Source organism: Trachinotus anak, unplaced genomic scaffold (assembly GCF_046630095.1).
Source record: "Trachinotus anak isolate AG129_WGS33_773 ecotype Australia unplaced genomic scaffold, CSIRO_AGI_Tana_v1 ptg000019l, whole genome shotgun sequence".
Classification (NCBI taxonomy): domain Eukaryota; kingdom Metazoa; phylum Chordata; class Actinopteri; order Carangiformes; family Carangidae; genus Trachinotus; species Trachinotus anak.
The window spans coordinates 9,870,183-9,890,769 of NW_027273870.1; the positions used below are offsets into that span (position 1 = coordinate 9,870,183).

At 40.4% G+C, this 20,587-nt stretch overlaps 1 protein-coding gene across 6 annotated transcripts in view; it reads left to right on the forward strand.

The window, feature by feature from the left end:
• The window catches only part of rptor (regulatory associated protein of MTOR, complex 1), a 178,515-nt gene that overhangs the window by 8,542 nt on the left and 149,386 nt on the right, over window positions 1–20,587 (forward strand). For all 6 annotated transcript variants that reach the window (XM_071503413.1, XM_071503416.1, XM_071503415.1 and 3 more), the window contains exons 3-4: window positions 14,572–14,674; window positions 15,973–16,055. In XM_071503413.1, coding sequence (XP_071359514.1) covers window positions 14,572–14,674; window positions 15,973–16,055 — 186 coding nt within the window. The remainder of the gene's footprint in view (window positions 1–14,571; window positions 14,675–15,972; window positions 16,056–20,587) is intronic.

Sequence of the window (20,587 nt, forward strand, 5' to 3'; positions counted from 1 at the left end):
GCAGTTGTGCAGATGGAAACACCTTGCTGAATGTCCAGGCTGGTGGTGGTTGTGTAACGGGGTGGGTAATGTTTATTATGGCGGACGCCCTTAATAACAGTCAGTCATGATGTGAATGCTGCAGCCTGTCTGAGTATTGTTGCTGACCATGTGCTGACCAGCCACAGTTTACTATCTTCTAATGTTTGCTTCCAGCAGGATAATCACATTGTCACAAAGTGAAAGTCGTCTCAAACTGGTGTCATGAACATGACTGTGAGTTCAGTGAACTTCAGTGACCTCCCCAGTCACCAGGTCTGAATCCAGTAGATTGTGGTGATGTAAAACAGGAGATTGGCAGCATGAATGAGCAGCTGACAAATCAGTAGAAATGATGTGATGAAATCTGGTCAACACGGAGCAGAATCTTAAGTAAATGTTTCCAACATCTTGTGGAATAAATGCCTCAAGAGCTGAGGCTGTTGTAAGAACAAAGGGAGGCCCTGCCCACTATGTGTGCAATGCCTGGTGAGTGTATATCCTGGTGTCAGAAACCTGAATAAGCTCTTAACTCTGGTTTTGAGAAACCTCATGAGTGCCCTCATGGGAATCATGACATGTCAACACCTTATCCAGGTTTCTGATCTCTGTGTGTCATAAGGGACAGGTGCTTTTTTTGAGTTAATGTTAGTAAAACAAAAATCAGGATGAGACTGTAATGGTGATCTACACGCTGAAATGGAAGTGAAAGTCTGCCTTATGTTCTCTCTCGTTCATCCTTCCATTAGTGCTGATCAAATGACAAAAGCAAATCCACACAATGCAGTGCGCAAATGCATCAGGAACCTCATTACTGTTGGAATCGTTTATACAGGGAAAGGAAAAACCGTGCTTCTCTTTGTAATGTAATGCAGTTGTCATATAATCAAACACAGAATAAGACTCAAAACTTTTTTTCTCACTATCAGACACACTAGCACAACAAGGCTTTACTTGAACAATGCTTCACCATGTCCTCCATGATACTCTATCAAAACATTTTAGTACATCCTATTAGTGGCCTAGTTAGTGCCTTTCATTTTCCCTGATGCTGACAGCACTGTTGTAATTAACACAGTGACAGCACATTGTTGTTGAAACACGTTGTTACAGCAGAATGTTGAATTGTCAAAACAGTTTGTAGCTGTGTGCGTTTGTCATCTGTCTGTGTGGGTCCACTGTCTTGGACTCACAAATTGCTCAAAGTCTTTTTTAAGACGACTTGATTTTAACTACATACACACACGCATCCACACAACTCATTTAAATTTCACTCATATCCTGCTTGTTTTCACACATGCACCGCCTCCTGTGTTTTTTTTGCCTTAGGAGTAATGAAATCAATACGTCATCAATACCCAAGCTCATGTAATAATGTGGAAATGAGACAGGGGGCCTGTGCTGCTTTATCTTCTGCATCATTAGTTGAATTCAATCAATGTGCACAGTTCATTAGGCACCATATAGACTTTCAGCCATGGAAGCATGAAAACAAAACATGTTTGCAAGGTAGTAAAAATGATTACATGCTAGTGATTTTATATCTTTGTTGAATCATGGCAGCGAGTTCACCATAGTGAGCGTGTGGGGAAATGTCCGTAAAACAAAAGCTCCGACCCTGCTCAATTGTCCTTGAGATAAGTAGATACTTGACAAAGGATAAGACAGTGAAACAAAATGCAGTTATGACACAGGCCTTGCTCTGAACTCTGAGGCTGTCACAAGCTGTTCTTATGCTTTTGACATAAACTCTTACACACCGGTGGGATTCTGGATTTCCAAGAAATTTCTTTCACACTTTCTGGAAAAAATAGCTTTTATCGAGCCCATTAGCTGCAAGGATCTGACTCAGTCTCAGTTTACGTCATCTTTCATTTCCTCTTCGTATTATTGTAATGAGTGGAAGCATAATGCTGATGGTTTTTATTGGAAATGAAGATTAATGTACAATAACACTGCTTATCTTCTGGTAGATATGGATGTAGGCTTTGGGAAATGAACAGTGTCATGTAGAAAGTTGTCTGAGCTTCTTTAGCAGCCTGACTTTGTCCTAGCAGCCACACCACCTCATCACAGTCTTATCCTTTTATTGTTCATTTTCAGTATAGACTGTGTACATAGTCCCAGTCGTGGAATGATTTGTCTCTTCAAATCCAGGTCTATATTTTTTTATTGAGGTATTAATCCATCACATCAATGAGTAAAGCACAGGGAAGATTTTAAGAGCTTTTTAAACATCTTGAACAGAGCAAACAGTGGAACTTACTGAAGTCATTCTATGTATTTTAATGCGTGTAACAGGGTGTTGCCTCCCTGGATAAATAAAGATTACTTGTGCAGACAGTTAGCAAATATCATAAGTATGTACAGTAGGGCTGTGTATAGGCAAGAATCTGGCGATATGATATGTATTACCATACAGAGGTTATGATTGAGTATATTGAAATATATTGCATTACTCTTAACAAGTAGATACATTGCAATCTAATTTTAGGAAAATGTACATAGTATAAAGAACACACCACCACATGCATGAAATCTGAGTAAAAGCTGAGAGGGTGCATATTTTTCAGTCTTTCCCACAGGTTGAGAATTTACTTGTGGTGTGGCGTGTGACTGATGTGCCTGCAGAGACTGATGCAGTTTAGAGTGGGAATGCAAACAAGGTTATTTTCTGTAGTTGAAGTGTACTCATGTCCTCTAAACGCGTCACATGGAGCCTATTGGTCGACGCTACAACAGTAATTGTTCGACTTCATGTGTGGACGCACAAAGGAAAAAGGAATAGTTCGCTCAAAATGCATAATCACGTAGTTGTCTCGCCCTGTGGGGCAGTCCTGAATGCAGAGTCTGCATCTCTTCTGTGGCTAATGTAAATTTCATAACGATCTTACTCCATGAAATCTGAGCAGCAGAAGTTAAGTGACAATGTGCAAATTCTACTGTCCCATTTTTTGGGTGAACTAAATATGCAAGAGTAGTCTTATGTCACTGTTTATGAAACAGGGCATTTATCCTTTTGCTGGATAAAAAGACTGGGGCATAAATGAGTGAGTATATCCACTTCTCCAGGCACCACTCCACCTCTGAGTGCCATGCAGCCTGGAGGAAGCTGTGACAGTTGGCTTTTAGCCCAAACTTTGAGCGTGGCTGTTTGGTTCAAACCTTTTGTAAAAGCTTGCATTTGACCTTGTTGGTCAAAAATACTAGCCACATGTTACAATGTTAGTACTTCAAGAGTAAGTCAAATACACAATTCCTCTGGATTCTTAGCTGAAGTGTTCAACCTGACCTGTTGCTGCAAGCGAGCTACGACACGGACGGAGGAGATCGATGCTCTCCACCATAACCTTCATTTATTGTGGGCTGGGCTGGGCTGGGGGGGGGGGGCACGCAGAGGGGAAAGGCTGGGAAGTCCCCTGGAGTCCCGTGCAGTTATTAATGAGAGGAGGATGGCAACCAATTATGTGCCTAGGCTTAAATAGGAAGATGTGCACACACACACACACACACACACACACACACACACACACACTCACTCTCTCTTTTCTTCCTCCTTCCCCGCTGTTTGTCACAGCAGACAGATTTCTTCAGTCGTTATTTGTCTCGTTCTCTCCTCCTCTTCCACCTCCCCCTCCTCTCCGTTCTCCTCACTCAGAAGAAGACTTTATGAGATTATTGGAAATCCATGAGGATCAGAGCATGGCTGTATTAAAATCTAGTTTTGTTCAGGCTGTCCTCTCAGTTTAATGCTAATAGTCAAATTACTGGCTGGGGCCACCCACATGATAAAGAGCAGCTTGTTATGTGTCAGAAGGTGTGTGTTTGTTCACAGTGGGAACCCTGGTCTATCCCTGCTCTCCTCCTGCCCTCACTCGTTTCTTCTTATCACTGTTGTTAACTCTCCTGTCTTTGATCAAATTTTGATTACAGTCCTGCTGTCTCTCTCTCTCTCTCTCTCTCTCTCTCTCTCTCTCTCTCTCTCTCTCTCTCTCTCTCTCTCTCTCTCTCTTCTCTATTTCTTTCTCTATTTCTTTCTAGGGCTTATCCATTACATTATATTTTTCAGTGAGAAATAGCCACCACTAGTTCCCAGAGCGTAACATGATGTCAACAAATGATTTTGTCCAACCAACAGTCCAAAACTCAAGTGTTCAAATTACAAGGCAGCAGTGATTAATGGATTATCAGTTATTGTCAGTTTGTTATTTTGTCAATCGGCTCAACAATTTCAGCACAATTAGTTTCCTTTGTTTGTTTTCAAGTATCTTGAATACAAAGGTCAGTAATGTAGAACTGAAATCAAATGTCTGAATGTCTCTAGTTCTATAGTTTTATAAGTTTGATCTGGAACTGATTTTTTTCTTTTATTCTAGTTAGTGGGGCCAAAACCTAATTTATTCTGCACCTCACAGTCTTTCTTCAGTTCACTTAAATTCATTAATATGACAATAAACTTTGTATAATGTTGTTGTTTCCACATTTAAGATTCAAATATTGATTATTTGAGATTTGTGATTAATGCAAGACATGATCTGCAGTAAGTCAAAAAAGACTTTCAGACAGAGCTGCTTTTCAACAGAGAGTCTGAAATGAGCATGTTTCCCGGTTTTCTTTGTTTTCTGTGATAGTGAACTGAGCATCTTTGGGTTTGTCACACAAAACAAGACATTTGATGTCAGAGATGTTCAGATCTAATTTTTCACTCAACGATTCCAATTCTGATACCTGAACTTGTGTATCTGACGATATTGATAACCGATCCGCTAGAAATACTTAAAAAATATAAGAAATAAAAAAAAACCAAAAAACAGCTGTATCAGCTGTATATGACTAGCCCTGTATGGATGTGGTATAATTGCTGTCACTGTTCAGGCTGTTCACTGGCTCAGGTTAAACCTTTAGAAGATGAAGGATAAAACATGAATGCCATTTTTTTTTTTTTTTTTTTTTTTTTTTTACAGTGATCAACAGCTTATATTAGATCAAAAAGCTTGGGACAGAATCATTCCTACACCAATGCTGTTTAAATAATTTGCTGATAGTAATCAAGTAGTCTGCTGTCTGTGTTCATTCTGGGTCTTTGCATGACAACACATGGACCAAGAATTTTGAACTGTTGTAGCCTCCTACTGTGAGCGGTCATGTGCTGAGACACTCTGACATACTTCTAAGACCGTCTCTCATCTTGTCTTTGTGTTTGTGTGTGTGTGTGTGTGTGTGTGTGTGTCTCACTCATTGACTCAAGTTGCAATTATTGGCTATGTAGCATCACATGACCAGTGCTGTAAAGGCTAGAAATGCAGAAACATTCAAAATGGACTAACCCTCGATCATTTGTAAGTTATAAGTCTGGCTCTGATCAGGACAGAATCTGGGTTGGATATCGGTCCTCCATGGTCATACCCTCAGTACTTACCGATTCCTGATCCAGTATTAGCAGAATCACATGGAAATGTGATGGAGCATTTTTTTACTTTTATCTTTATTTTAAAGACCAAAGCATTAATTATATAATGAAGAAAATATCTGACACATGAATCAATAATGAAATCGTTGGTTGTTGTGGTTGAGTTTAAATTAGATAAGTGAGTCAATGTAGAAACCAAACTGTAAACTTAGACATAAAAAATATGTGTGTGTGTCAGTGTTTGATTTGTTTATCTCACAGCAGAAAAGAGTTTATAGAATAGTCCAGATCTGTTTACTTTCATTAATGTCCACTTTATCTTAAAGAGAACTACACACAACTAAACCATATTAAAAAGGACTGAGGTCTCACAGTCTCTCACAGGGAAGGAGCTAATTTATTAGTGTAAGCCATGCAGACAGCTACATTCCTACATTTTACTTAATTTGTAATTTCCAAACTTGGTTGATAAATGGAATTCCTGTTTTCACTCTGTGTGTGAAGTAATATGTGGAATAAACAAGCAGATAAATCACAGAGAGTAATGTGGACCACATCTGTGTGCCGTCACACTCAAACGCCATGTTGCACTGCGATGATGAGCTGCAGCAGAAAAACACTATCCCTCATTCATCTGTATTAGTCTCATGCAGATGAATATCAAATGTGTTCTAAATTGCCTGCACTGGACGCTGGACAGAAACAAATAAGTTGATCAGGGCTGTTCATGTTAGGATGTTAATTATCTCGCCAGCTTGAGTCAGTTAGTGAAAATGATGATTAACAATTAATGTGATCCCATTGTGGTGCCATTAATGAAGTCTCCAGGCCTCACTGTACAAGTTTGACTGCTGTTTACTTAATTTTGCATTTCAGTATTTGAAGTAATTTTGTGTATTTTTTTATGCTGGTCCATGTTGAGTTTCAAAACATGAAATTATGGGTTACCCCCCCCCCCCCCCCCCCAGAGAGTCAACAGTTTTCTTTGACATTTCACTTGGCATGACGGTAACATCTCTCCTCTCTCTCTGGACTTTGTATTAATGTGTCTCTAAAGTGTGCTGTCATTTCTGCTGTTGTATTTTAAAGGGCAAACCTGCCCTGGTTGAGTCTGTGTCTTTGTAATATGTTTCAGATATAAATGTCTTTTCCCAGGATACTGGTGTAGATATTTTGCAGCCCCTGCAGAGCTGACAGAGAACAGGCACACTTACTGTACATTATGTGCATGCATATTAGCAGCTAGTTGAGGCCAGTGAACTCAATCTCGTTTGGTTTTTTAAAAGTGAACATTGTGTAGTTATTAGTTTTAATATTGAAAATTAATTAAAATATTTATATTTGGGTCCAAAAGTCTGAGACCAGTCTCCCATTCATCCCTTTGCCATGGGAGGTAAAACGAACATTCTGCCACCACAGGGTGAACAAGTGTCTAAGTTGGAGTAGACAAAGGTCAACCATTTTCCTTTCTCTATTTCCTTTCTCTACCTTCAAGAATCTCTTGAACACTCATCTCTTCTCAGAGCACCTCCTCTCCTTAAACCTCCAACACCCTAATATGCCTAACTAGCACTTACTGTGCACTATGCACTACCAGTGCACTGCTTTACTTGATCGCTTTGCACTGTGCCTTATTAAATAGATTTAGTACTTCGTGCTTACACCAACGTCTCCGACTGCACTGAAGTTTTAGTGATGTCCCTCACTTGTAAGTTCCTTTGGATAAAAGCGTCTACCAGATGAGTCAATGTAAATGTAAATGCTCAGTATACACAGTTTGGGACATGGAGCTATTGGGGAAGAGTTCACTTGAGAGATGTAGCTGCGAAGGAATTTTCCTCCTTTTCGTCGTCTTATTTTGTAGACCCACACTAACACTTCACTCGTAGTGTTAGACGATTGTTCACTCTTGGCTGACAGTGTCCAGATGGACCCATGACTACCCTCAGTAGCCAGGGAAACCAAGGTCTTGTAGATAGTCTAATAGGTTAGTTACAAAGTTAGTAAAACTGCCTAAACAACAGTTCCAGACAAGGATGAGTGAAGTGAGGCAAAGGGACAGACAAATGTAGTAGTAGGTAGGTAAGACAGGAGACAGTGTTCAAGTTAAAGTGAGCAACAGCTTCCTCACACATATATGTTAAGCCTTATTTGGGTGTAGTATGGAAATGTGTTGTAACCATCTGATGGTTAGGAACATATCCACCCTGTAGGGCCAGACACCTTGAGGAACTGGTGTGACATTACTCTGATTCACTTGCCGACAATATTCTGTTCATCATTTTATCATTGGTGCTTTAAGCTTTCAATAAATACTTCTGTCTGAGACATCTGAACCTGAACTCCTGGTGAACATCTTTTCTTCAGCTCACAACAATTCCCACCACAATAGTGAATCTTCAAACCCCAGAATTTTATAATCTCCTTACATTCCCACATGCAGTGATATAAAGTACCATGGTGATGGTAGCACTTAAAGAATAGGAAAGCCAACCTCCGGTCTGAGCTAACGCAGAATAAAATTACTGGCAATAAGGTGTTCGTTCTGACAACAGAGGATCTGCATCACACCTTTCTTTAACAAGTGTGAAGGGAAAATGCAGAAGTTTGGACAATGTAATGGGAAACACCTCAGAGAGCAAGCAAAAAGAATATCAGTTTAGTAAATCAGGTGCTTAATAAGCAGTAAGGCTGTCCTTTAGCTTCCACACAGCTTGAGTCCTCATTGACTTTTCTGTCATTTGGGTAGGAGCTGTGTGTTAGGGGACATTGGATCATTCTTGACAGAAAGCTTCCAGTTCTTTGATGATTGAAGGATTGAAGGAAGTGAAAATCTTTATGTCCCATTAAACCTCACTGAGTGTTAGATCTGGTGGCTGGGGAGACCATGATAGACTTTTAAGCCTCTTTCCAGTGTTCATGAAACGATGCTTGAGCTTTCATTAGGTTAAATGATACCATTACACATCCAAAGGCTGGGAATACACGGTCAAAGTGGTCTCAGACTGTATATTTTTCTCCTATACATTGTGAACTTTTGAATTATTCAAAATAGAATAATACAATACAATGATTTGTGTGTTATGAGTTTGTCCAGAATTGTAACTTAGATGAAGATGTTTTAAGACAGATTTGTACATAAATGCAGATGATTATCCAAAGGGTTAACATACTTTTTCCTGCAGCTGTATGACTGATTAACTGTATTATTATGTTGGAAACTGTTTTTTGCTCCTCATTAAATACCTTTTTTTTTTTTGTTTTTACCCTCTTTCAGTTGGCAGGTACTGGATGGATTGTTATAAAGCTTTGTACAGACATTTGTGGTGCCCAGAGGATGAAGTCCATGACTTTGGTGACCCTCGGACTTTTCCTCTAGAGCCATCAGCAGGTTGTAATTTGTGGTTTTGAGAGAAGTGATGCAATGACTGAAGTGATGAACTGTAATGACCTTTGTAATCCCTCTCCACCTAGTGCCACCAGCAGTTCAATTTTTTTTATTTGTCCAATATTTTAACATTCACACCTGCTCCAGCTGTACTTTTGTTTAGTGCTAATTAACAAATGCAAGCTTGCTAACACACTACGATTTTGAACATGGTAAGGATTAAATTTGGTAAACATTGGCATGTTAGCGCTGTCACCATGTGGCTTCTTGGACTATTTTTGGCTAAACATCCTTGGCATATGTTTTTTTGTCCACCCAAAGTAACAATGCTGGCACTGTTGGTATAGAGATGGAAAAGTCAGCTGATGGCCAGGTGGTTGGTCCAGACTGAAATATCTTAGCAGGTAATGGATGGATTATCATGAAATTTGTTGCACACATTCATTTCTGTCTCAGGGCGAAGTGTAATAACTTAATTGAACCTCTGACTTTTCTTCAAGCTCATTGTCTGGTCAAAATTCTAATTACCCTGCTGTATTGTAGTTCATGTTTAGTGCTAACGTTAGCATGCAAACAGACTTTACTGACATGGTGAACTGGGTACTTGCTAAACATCAGCATTTTAGCATTGTCACTGTGAGTATGTTAGCATGCTAATATTAGCATTTAGCTCAAAGCGCCACTGTAAAGTAAAAGTACAGCTCCATAAAGCTGTCAGCTTGGCTGTAGAGTCTTAGTCCTCTTCAAGAATATCACGCCACAGTCAGCTGTGTAAATTCTGAGATGGAGCTCACCTTAGTTTTATTCGTCACAGTTTCCTGGGGCACTGTGTGTAAACAATTGCATAGCCAAGCACAAAACCGGTGCATCAGTTCCCATTCACGAGGAACAAAATAGAAGTTTTACCAACCGTGCAGGTGGGAAAAGGGTGAGGAGGTCAGGTGGAAGTGAATGAGGTGATATGCTGCAGTGTGACAGTGTGTGTGCGGATGCATGTACATGTTGTGTCTTGTCCTGCTGCGTCCCACTAGCACACTGACCTTTTATTGTGTCGGCGGGAAAGCAGAGAGTGCCTTAATTACCGTTACGACAACAGCCTTCCTAACGCCGCTCAGCCACAGGATGTCACATAACCCACTGTACGTACACAACACATGGTCTATAGGTCTGCACTAACTACACACAGAGACAGTGTCGAGCACTACCTGCAAAAGGTCACTTGACACTATTGCATTGAGCTACATGCAAGTGTTGTACGTGTCTAAACTTCCAAACGACTATAGCTCTTATCAAATTTATTTTATACGACTGTGTCTGTGTTTGACCACACACACACACACACACACACACACACACACACACACATACATGGATAGCAGGACAGAGAACATGACATTAAGGGCAGTGAAACTTATTATTTGAGTTGACAAAAGCTGTGCTCATTAAAACCTCAGTGAGTAAAAGTCAATAGGAGTAATTCATCAAAACACCCATTAAACATATATAAACTTTTAGAAAAGGGATATTTTGAGCTTTTCCCGCCATCTTTCATCCACCAGTGGTACACTATATGTTAGTCACTGCAGGCCTGTTAGGGTAATAGCTAAAACAACCTAACTGTTTAGCCTCACATCTTAAAACTGAGTAAGTTCGCTCTAGCTCAGGTGACGGCTCCATTTTCCAAACAGCTCCTCCTCCCTCCATCTGCAGTACCACGTACCTGCTGAGGAGTGAATCCACATCAGCAGTGAGAGGGAGGAGGAAGTCATAGTGACTAATTTACGGTATATGTTCTTCAGGATTTTTATACTTCACCCAGTTCTTAATGTCACGATTATTATTCATTTTGATTTAGATTTTACATGTGTTTCCAGGGAGGTATTATATATGTAATTTACATAATATTTAAGTTAAATTTATGTAGTCACAGGGAATAATGTTTTATTATGTTTGAAATATAAATACACACAATCTTCTGAATTGATTCTTTTTTAGTAATAATTCAAAAATTGTAATAAAAAAGAATAATCAAACCCCAAACCTATTTACGAAAGCCTGAAGTGAATTGGTAGACTCTATGTTTAAAGGGATTCATGAAGCACAATGCATTTCAGTCCTTCGATAGATCTCTAGTTCACCTAGTTTGTCAAAATTAAGTCTGTGTGTTTAATGTCCTCAAATAATAACTGAGCTTCTAAACGTTTGTGTCGCCCATATAAGTGTGGAGCCCTGATCGATTTGACCTGATTTCGGCAAAACTGTCCCCAACGAGCTGCAAGAAGAGACTGAGCCCTGTGTGACGCCGTAGGTAGCTGACCTACTGTTAACTGATTACACAAGGCCTCATCAAGTTCGAGCTGCGTCTGTCCCACAGTGAATGCTCCAAGGCTTTGATTCACAAAGTGACACGATGATGAAACAGTGACTCGTCAGCTTGGGTCAAGCAGTGCCATTAAAAAAAAAAAAAAAAAAAAAAAAAAAAGCAGTTGTCCTGCTGAGTCCATTGAATGAAAGTCCACACTCTACCTTTTAGAACAACACATTTCTAACACAGCAATGATGTCGAAACACTATAATAACACAAGATATGTCGTCACTAATGTATATTTTGTGTTAAAATGACACATCTGTCCAGAAAATATATTCATGAGTGAGTGTGAAATGTTTCCAAAAGCCTTAGATCATATAAAAACACTGATTTGATGCAGAGAAAATCACATTAATCATTTTTATGTTTGTTTTTTCTTTTGGAGCAAAATTAAGACACTCACTATAAATTAGCATTCTGCAACTGTAGAGAAACACTGAGCTTGATGGCTGTTAGGAAGCCTAGATGAGACAAAGTTTGTTTATCATCACATAATAAAAACTACAATGTTTCTCCTCTGTGGCTGTCTTGTCTATTTGGCAGCAGCTATCCACTGCTTAAAAAGAATTCAGACTTGAGGAAAAAGACTAACTCCTAATTGAGAATCTTGTGTCCTGACTTAACTATTGATGATGATTTGAAGGTGATCTATCAAAATGTTACTTATTTCATTAACCCGGGTTTGAATGTCAAACCTGACAGCAGGAAACGTGGCGTTAGGGTCGCTCCATCTCATGTAACCTTGATGTGTGAGGGTCGGTGGGCATTCAGACTGAAAACAGCCATGTGTTGGTGGGGGTGTGTTGCTTCAGGTACAGGGGTGACACAGAATATGATCCAGGAAGTCCAGTTTGAGTAACAGATCTGTGAGTTTAGAGATTTGCTATGCACCAAAACACTGCAGTGTACTCTGGGACAGGATTTTACAACAAAGTTATCATGGGGGCAAATATTTTATCTTTCAGCACAAGGATTGTCAGCTAAATTGTAGAAATATGGTGTCCAAGAGAGAAGTAATCTGTTTGTCTGGGCACCTCAGATACTTGCTGGATGAAGCTGAACTTTTTTTTGGCTAAAGCTCCCTGCGTTGTCACCCCCGCTGCACTGTTCGAATAGCCTCATTCACATGAATGAGCAGGCTGTGTGTTTTCCATAGAGTGTATATAAAGATAGACGTAGCCTCCATGACAACACACCTAGGTTTCTGAAGAATGGTCTGACTCCGCCTAACTCCCGCGTTGGAAGCCGAGACTTCGGCACACGCTGGCTTGTGGAAAGCATATGCTCACCCACCTGTCACTCAAAGTGGCACACCCTCAATTACACAGAACTTTAAGCCTTAATAAAATTTTAACGGGTGAGTTACATAAAATGTCACCTCTGGTGCAGTTGTCATGAAGCAGGAAATTAGCTATACAGACCAAAATGTTTTTGTACCAGGCTGTAAACATGGTTATTTCTTATGTAAATCAGAATCAGAATCAGAATCAGAATCAGTTTTATTGCCAAGTATGTTTTCACATACAAGGAATTTTTTCTGGTGATTGGTGCAATTGATCAGCAACAGTGGGGCTCTCTAGCCTTGTTGATGAGGCTAATAGCAGATGGGAAGAAGCTATTTTTGTGGCGAGAGGTTTTGGTCCTGAAGGACCGCAGCCTCCTGCCAGAGGGGAGTGTCTCAAAGAGTTTGTGTCCAGGGTGGGAGGAGTCAGCTACAATCTTCCCTGCACGCCTCAGAGTCCTTGAGGCGTACAGGTCCTGGAGGGACGGAAGATTGCAGCCAATCACCTTCTCAGCAGAGTGGATGATACGCTGCAGTCTGTTATTGTCCCTCTCCGTGGCAGCAGCGTACCAGATGGTGATGGAGGAGGTGAGGATGGACTCAATGATGGAGGTGTAGAAGTTCACCATCATAGTCCTTGGCAGGTTGAACTTCTTCAATTGCCTCAGGAAATACATCCTCTGCTGAGCTTTTTTGATGAGGGAGCTGATGTTTAGCTCCCATTTGAGTTGGACATTTTAACATGGGCGTCTATGACAATTGACTCAAGTGGTCATTAGAGGAACTGCAGTTTTTGCCCCTCATTGCTGGCTTCATTTTTCAGCCCTGGAGGTTGATGCTTGCTTTTTTCACACAGAGCTTTAGTACATTGTTTCTTCTTCCAAAAGAAGTCAAAACTATCATTTTCAAGTTGTACTCAGAGCATCTAACAAGATGATTTCAGAGAGTGGTGTGAAAGTAACACAAGAGCTTGCTGATTTCTATTAGAATATAGATACTAACTACTTATTTCCTCTTCAAGAGCTGCTCAGTCAATGTGTATCAGTCAGCCAGCTGTCAGGGTCTGTCTTGTGTTTGTGTTGCATTCAAGTGCAAGTTTTGGCAGAAGACTTAAGGCAGATGATCAGGCAGCTGTGATGTGGCACATATTCTTTGGGGTCAGCTCACTGTGTCAGTGTCCTCATTAACTGGAGCTACAGGTTGGGGCGACAGGGGGTCACACCGTCTGCTGTGCTGCACAAAGGAAAGTGTTTTTGAGGTGCTGACAGCCAAGATAGAGTGATGGCTCACTGCTACTGCAATCTGTAATTTGCACTGTAGGGGACTGGTGGTTGTTCTATTTCAATGGCTGATATCTTTTTCACGTCCTGCCACAGTGGTCTCTTGTGTTACCTGGTGTGAGGCCAGTCTGTTGTTGCGATTGCACTGGTACCATCATTCTCCCAAGTAATTCTCATTATAATAGTACAGGTTATGTTGTCGTTGTTGTTTTTCTTAATGTGTACAGTTTGTCTTGCACTGGTTGTGTTATTATGTTGTGGTTTTTTTTGTGTGTGTCTTGTGTTTCTTATGTCTACTCTATGTGCCTTTTAAATTGCCCCTGGGGACAAATAAAGTTTCTTGAATTGAACTGAATGCTGCTCTCTTATTTCAAACATGTATTTATCCAAAAACGGGCCTTTGCTTGATTTGCACCTTTCTGCTTTGAATTCATTCCGAACCGTTTCAGGTCAGATTCCTTAATGGAGTGACTCACTGTTTGACATGTTGTATGTCTTTGGCTGGAATCCCTGGTTCAGATGGGAAAATGTGGAAGGTGGCGGTGAATAAATCCCCTTTCTCAGTAACTACTGTTGAGTTTCCCCCAGAGTGAGACACTTAACTTTCACTGCTTCAGTGGATCTCCTTCACTGACTCTTCTTTGGCCACGAGCAGCAGGATGCGGTTTAGCAGGAGAAACCCACACGCTTGGTCCAGTTCCTCAGATGAATGAAGATTTAATGTGCTTTTGAAGAGGATTAAAAATGAATCCACCATGTTTTGATATGAGCACTGATGAGATGAGTGATGTGAGAATAACGTTGTGTCCCGTGTTTGTCCCTCAGATGAAGACTGTGAGTGTAGCGCTGGTGTTGTGCCTCAACGTGGGAGTGGACCCTCCTGATGTGGTCAAGACCTCCCCCTGCGCCAGGCTGGAGTGCTGGATAGGTGAGTGAGTCCACACATGAGAATGAGTGAACAATCACCCAAACAGAACCTTTTTTCCCCATTGAAGCTCTGAGAACACGTGTAGTACCACTCACATTCAAGCTGATCCTGAAAAAAGCAAAGTTTGGCTTTTACTATGCAGCATTTTGGGCTATTCTCAAGTCTGTCCCATGGGAGCTCTACTCAAACGGCCTCTGTCTGAGGATGAAGCAGTCTGCCTCTGCCAGAACACAGAACAAAAACAAAAGGAACCTTCTCTGTTGAAATGGGATCCTCAAAACCACCTTTTAGCTCCCCTGAGACTCCTTGACTCTTAAGAGTGAAGGAAGCACATTACACAGCTATGAAGTTTCTTAACTTTCTGAGCGGCTTCTGAGGATGCTGACACTCTACAGACCTGCCACTTTTGAGACATGAAGAAGTAAAGGCAGAGGTGATGTCCTCAAATGCACAGCTGTGTTTAATTAAACGACATGTGCTTATTGTAAATACTGATAGAAAGAGATACATGTGCTTTTCAGTGGCCATAGTGCGTGTGGTTATTTGAACATGTATTTTATAAAGTGGCATTTTAAATATATTGCGTATTACTGTATTGTAAAATGTACTGTTGTAATATGCACTTTCACCACAACAGGTTTTATTAAAGGAGAAACATTCTATTTAATATTCTTCCATGTCCAATGTGGGAAAACTATATGTAGAAGTTCTAGATAGTTCCTCAATTATTATGTAATATGAAATTGCTTATTATACCAAGAAAGTGAAGTTATCATTCGACTCCTCATGCTGTTGTGATAATGCAGTGCAAGAAGGCATCATTCATCATCAGAGCAGAGGTTTAATTCTCTGCATGAAGCATATCAGTGTCTCCTGCACACTTGCCAATTATGTTCTTCTGCCTGCTGAGCGCAATCTGATCCGTCCTCAATCTATATTCTGCTATTCTTCATGCCGTATTGATTTACACTCATCAATATTTCAACCTGAGGGGCTGCTGCTATTTTTCCAAACCCTGCTTTTTTTATTTATTAACTAAATATTTCCTTTGATGCTGAGCAGAGAAACCATAACTTGCTCTTGTAATCACAGTGTTGTTGTATCTTTGCCTGAATATTAGCTTTGTTACACTGCTCTGGAAAACACTGCCAGATAAATGTGTAATACTGTAATGTAAGTGTGTGTGGGGAATAATATGATTATGGCAAGTTTGTCACCAGCAGACTGAGTGTGCATGGTTTCTCTCTGCAGTCAATGTTGTCTGTTTTGTGTGTTTACACTCTGTGTTTGGTTGTCAGATCCTCTGTCGATGAGCCCACAGAAAGCCCTGGAGACCATCGGGGCCAACCTGCAGAAGCAATATGAAAACTGGCAACCCAGGGTGAGTGGGTTCATGTGGACCAGCCTCCCTCTTTCTCTTATAATGATTCTGTGACCACAAGCACACACTCACAACTCTGCTCTATGTTACAGTACATAAGAGCTGAAATGAAATGAAATGAATGATAGTTTCGCTGAGTCTTGATCTTGGTCGTACAATCTTTTCACTAATTGATTTGGCCTCCATTGAACCACACTTAGGTTTTTTCAAAGGTGTCTTAGAAGTTGTTTTATAGATTTTGGCAACTTTCCAGAGTGTCTTTCGGGTTTTTGCCAAATCTGTGAGCTTGAATGTTGGTAGTAGTAGTAGTTGAAGTGTATCAGTGGACAGTGGCAGCTCATTCTAACCTTGTTTTCTGTGGGTGTCACTTCATCAGTTTCTACTCTCTCATGTGACAAACACAGTTCTTGTCCAGATGAAACCTGAGCGAAGCTGGGACAACTTGCACACATGAGCTAGTTCAGTGTCGATGTCCTGTTTGTAATGGTAACTCTGTGGCTCTTAATTCACCGTGTTTATGTTTAGTCATCAGTTGAGTGTGTAAGAGGTTGAATGGATTTATTTTAGATATCTCATTGTGTCAGCTCTGACACTCTTCCTGTAAGCAACGTGCCAACAAACCACCCACATGCTCTTGACAGTGATTCATAGTTTTGTTTTGTTTTTTTTTGAAACAGATGCATCATGTGTTCTTGTAAATTCAGCTGTTATAAGTTCACGTGTGTGTGCATGAATCAGTATCGTTGCCAGCCGCGGTACTTCTCCTTGGCTCCTAGCTGTGAGCGAGCTCAGTGTTTTCCCAGTGTTGTCCTCCTCCAGCAGCCCCTCACCCGCCAAGCACTGGAGCCGGGAAGCTGGAGCAGATGGCAGGGGCAGCTCCTCCATCACTCCTGAACACATTCCTTCTACTTTAAGACAGGACTGTGATGAAGCGAGACAAGTGAGGGTCTGGGTTTAGGCTGTGAGATGAAGAGTTAATGATATGATGATGATGGACAAGAGTAGATAACAGAAGCTGAAACCTGCTCAGGCAACAGGAAATCTGATCTTTGTGATTGACTGCACACAATGTAAAAGCCCAGTGTTTAGACAGCAGTCTATCATCTGCTGACAGTCCACCATTAGATATCATTGTAATGGTCTGTGCTGACTAAAAGTCAATCTACACTACCAGTGTTTTTTTTTTTGAATAGTTCAGATGTTCAGACAGACACACAAACATCGACTGACACCCTGTCAGTCGCAACAAAAATGACATAATCAAAGCTCAGAATTCTCAACATATCATAAAACTTAAACAATGGAAAGAGCTTTTAAACAATCTATTTTGTGTGATAATACATTTGCTGCTTTTCTTTGACATCAACTTGTGCTCTGAGAAACTGCAAAATGGACATTTTTCTACAATTTTCTGACATTTTATATAGCCAGATTTATTAATCAGTAATGGAAATAATCATCAGTTGCGGATCTTCTCCTGTCTATAGCCAAGTTTCCATCTAATTTTAATTTTAAAACAGCTGTTGCTGCTAATTCTCCAGTTGGTGCCATTAAACTGCTGCAGATGAAGAGGAAACAATGAGATGATGTGACTACAAGATAGTCAGTCAAAGCTCAAACGAGCCAAAATGATGTGGAAAATGTGATGGAAATATGGCATGTTTGGTTTAGAAATTAATTTGCGGAATGTTACAGTTTCCTCATCCCTTCATGTCCATCATGGTTTTTACGCTGAGTCTGTTTGCCTTGCACTTTGTCGCCTTTTCTCTTTAGCAATACACCTCACCAAGCATAAAAACTTTTCTGCAACATTTCAGTTTTTCGATTGAGATTTTTTATGCACAAATTGAAAATGTGCATAAAAACATGCGGTTGAAAATGCACTTTATGTGTTGTGAATATAACAATAAATGAAGGCCAAGTTTTATGTGCTTTGTGGTTGCACTACGTGCAAATAGGGCAATAGATAAATGAATCAATATATAATAACTAGTATTTTCTTCCAGGCACCTTGTAGAACCTGCTCAAACGCTGTTTTAGTCCACTGTATTTCTAAAATGAGTTCATCTGAGGAAGATGGTCGTGCTGGTGAAGAGACCCCTGCAGGGTGGAAACTGTTCAGTTGTGTTGCTAAGACATCCAGACTCTGAAGCTTCTTCTCTCGTGGTCAGATTAGTGAGTAGATGAATCCAGTCTAAATAACAAACAGTCCCACTCGGGATGTGGCATTTTCTTTGGGAATGGTGGCCCTGCTCTTTCCCCTCAAAGGTTAATGTTTCATTTCAGAAAATTGTATAAATTTTTTATGAAATCTGTGGAGGGGACAACCTCTCCTATAAAACACCATGGGGGATTCTATGCAGTGACAGCTGGGACTGGAGTCTGTGAAGATTTAATTAATGGATGATTCAATGTGCTGCTGTTTCAGTGCAGTTACTGTGAATTTGGGCAAAGACCACCATGGTGATTGTTGCTGCAAAAATGTGACTTGGCTGGTAGTCACGGCTTACACATATCCAGTCGATGTAGTTCCCCACAATAATCCACTGGATTCTGCTTCTGTTGTAAAGTTGAAAAAACACAAAAACTTTTATTCCACACATCTCATAAGCAGGTGAAATCCACTGACTTTTCTTTTTTAAACTATAAAACTAACCATTACAGGACACGGTATGAAAACTGTATGACCCCACAGCTAGTCCAACCTCCACTAGATTTCTTTGTGCTACAGCTTAACTGGAGTAAATGTTCCAGGTGCTCTCTCTTAAAGTGACACTACCTGATTACCAAAGAAAATGAATTATATATGTATTCTATTCATGAAATATAACCTAAAGTCAAATTTATTAAAAACATACTTATACATCATGATGAATTTACTTTTACCATTTTAAATCCAAAAGGTATAACTCAAAATTTACACCTTCTAGGAATGTTATAAGAAAAATATCAAGCTAATCCTTGTCTCATAAAGTGATGGTAACCAACAATTAACTAAGAACACTGCCTGATTTCAACATCTTCAGGCCGGACTGTAGAATACATTGTGTATACCGTGTTAGCTGGTGCTGGACTCCCCTCCATATTTTTTTTTTTTTCTGTGCCTCTTGCTCGATCAAATATGTGTCCTGTGGGGAGTGATGGGAAAAAATAAGCAAACACTTGAAATCTGATCCGAATGGTTGAACAGAGCAGATATTGGATTTGAACTGCATTTCAAAGGGCTGGCTTTGATCTCGCTCTTTTTCTGTTGAGACTTGGTAACAAAATGTGTGTTTGGTGTTAGATATGTGACAATCTGATATTGGCTGTCTGAACACAGCCTCTGAGGGAGAGGCAGAGGAGGATGGAGGAGTTTAAAAGGGTAAGTGTAGTGTAGTAGTAGCTGCTTACCTCAGCATCAAAATGGACATCAACTTGTTATTTTGTTACTGGGAGCCGTGGAAACCTACAAGGCCACCGGATAACATCTATCATGAGGTAAAAGTAAAAAAAACAAAAACAGTGTGTGGCTGTTTTGTGGAGACAGTAGAGAAGTAATGCATGAGGCACGAGGAGGTGGAGGAAGAGACGTCCTGAGAGAGAGATGAAGGAATGTAGGCTCGGGCTTGGCTGACCTGGGAGGTCAGCAGCAAATGGTGGTAGGAGTGCAGGGGGAGGAGTGGGAGGGTGTGAAAGCTGTTCCTTTTTTTTTTTTTTTCTTCCCAGCCTTATGATTTTTCAGCTCTGCAGCATCACTGCAGAGCAGCGTTCGCCAACACACCTTACATAAACAGTTGACAAAGCAATGAGTTACACCACAGCTATTCACCTGCTCTGTCACCACCACGAGAGATCTCGAAATAAGTTTGTTTCGGATGAAGAAGAGTTGGGAAATATTAGACCCAAGAGCTAATCTGAAATCCCTTTTTTTGCCACTTTCTTTGCCCCGTGGTGTTGGTACGCCAGAGTGGCGTTCATAAGAGTCGAGCTACCCGGAGAGCTTAGCTGTGCCAACCTGCCGTCACGAATTCACTTCTCTGTTTGGTTCTGTTCTTTCTTTAACCCTCATGGCCAGAAAGGCAAACACCGTCTTGGCTGCTGCCCACTCGCTTTCTCTACCAACACTCTCTCTGTCAAATTTAAATTCAAATAGCTTTATTGGCATGAACAAACATGTTGTTGCCAAAGCAGTTGACAGAATATTAAAATACATACAATACAATATTTATTACATATGGAGGATACAGATTTAGATTTCCATATAATACAATAAAATACACAATTATTCAATACAATATAACACAGTTTCATACATTTATCTACATACAATCATTTAACATCATATAGCTGTGTAGTGTGGATGTTGTGAGTCCCTCGGGCTGTGGCAGGCAGAGACATATTTCGCTGCCGGAGGAGCTGCTGGTCCTTATATGATTCTTATGTTTTGTCATTTTAAACCTTAATATGTGCAAAAGCTTTGAACAGCGAGTGTACATTTTTAAAAATCAATAAATGGCTGAAATTATCAGGAATTCATCTGTTAACCATTC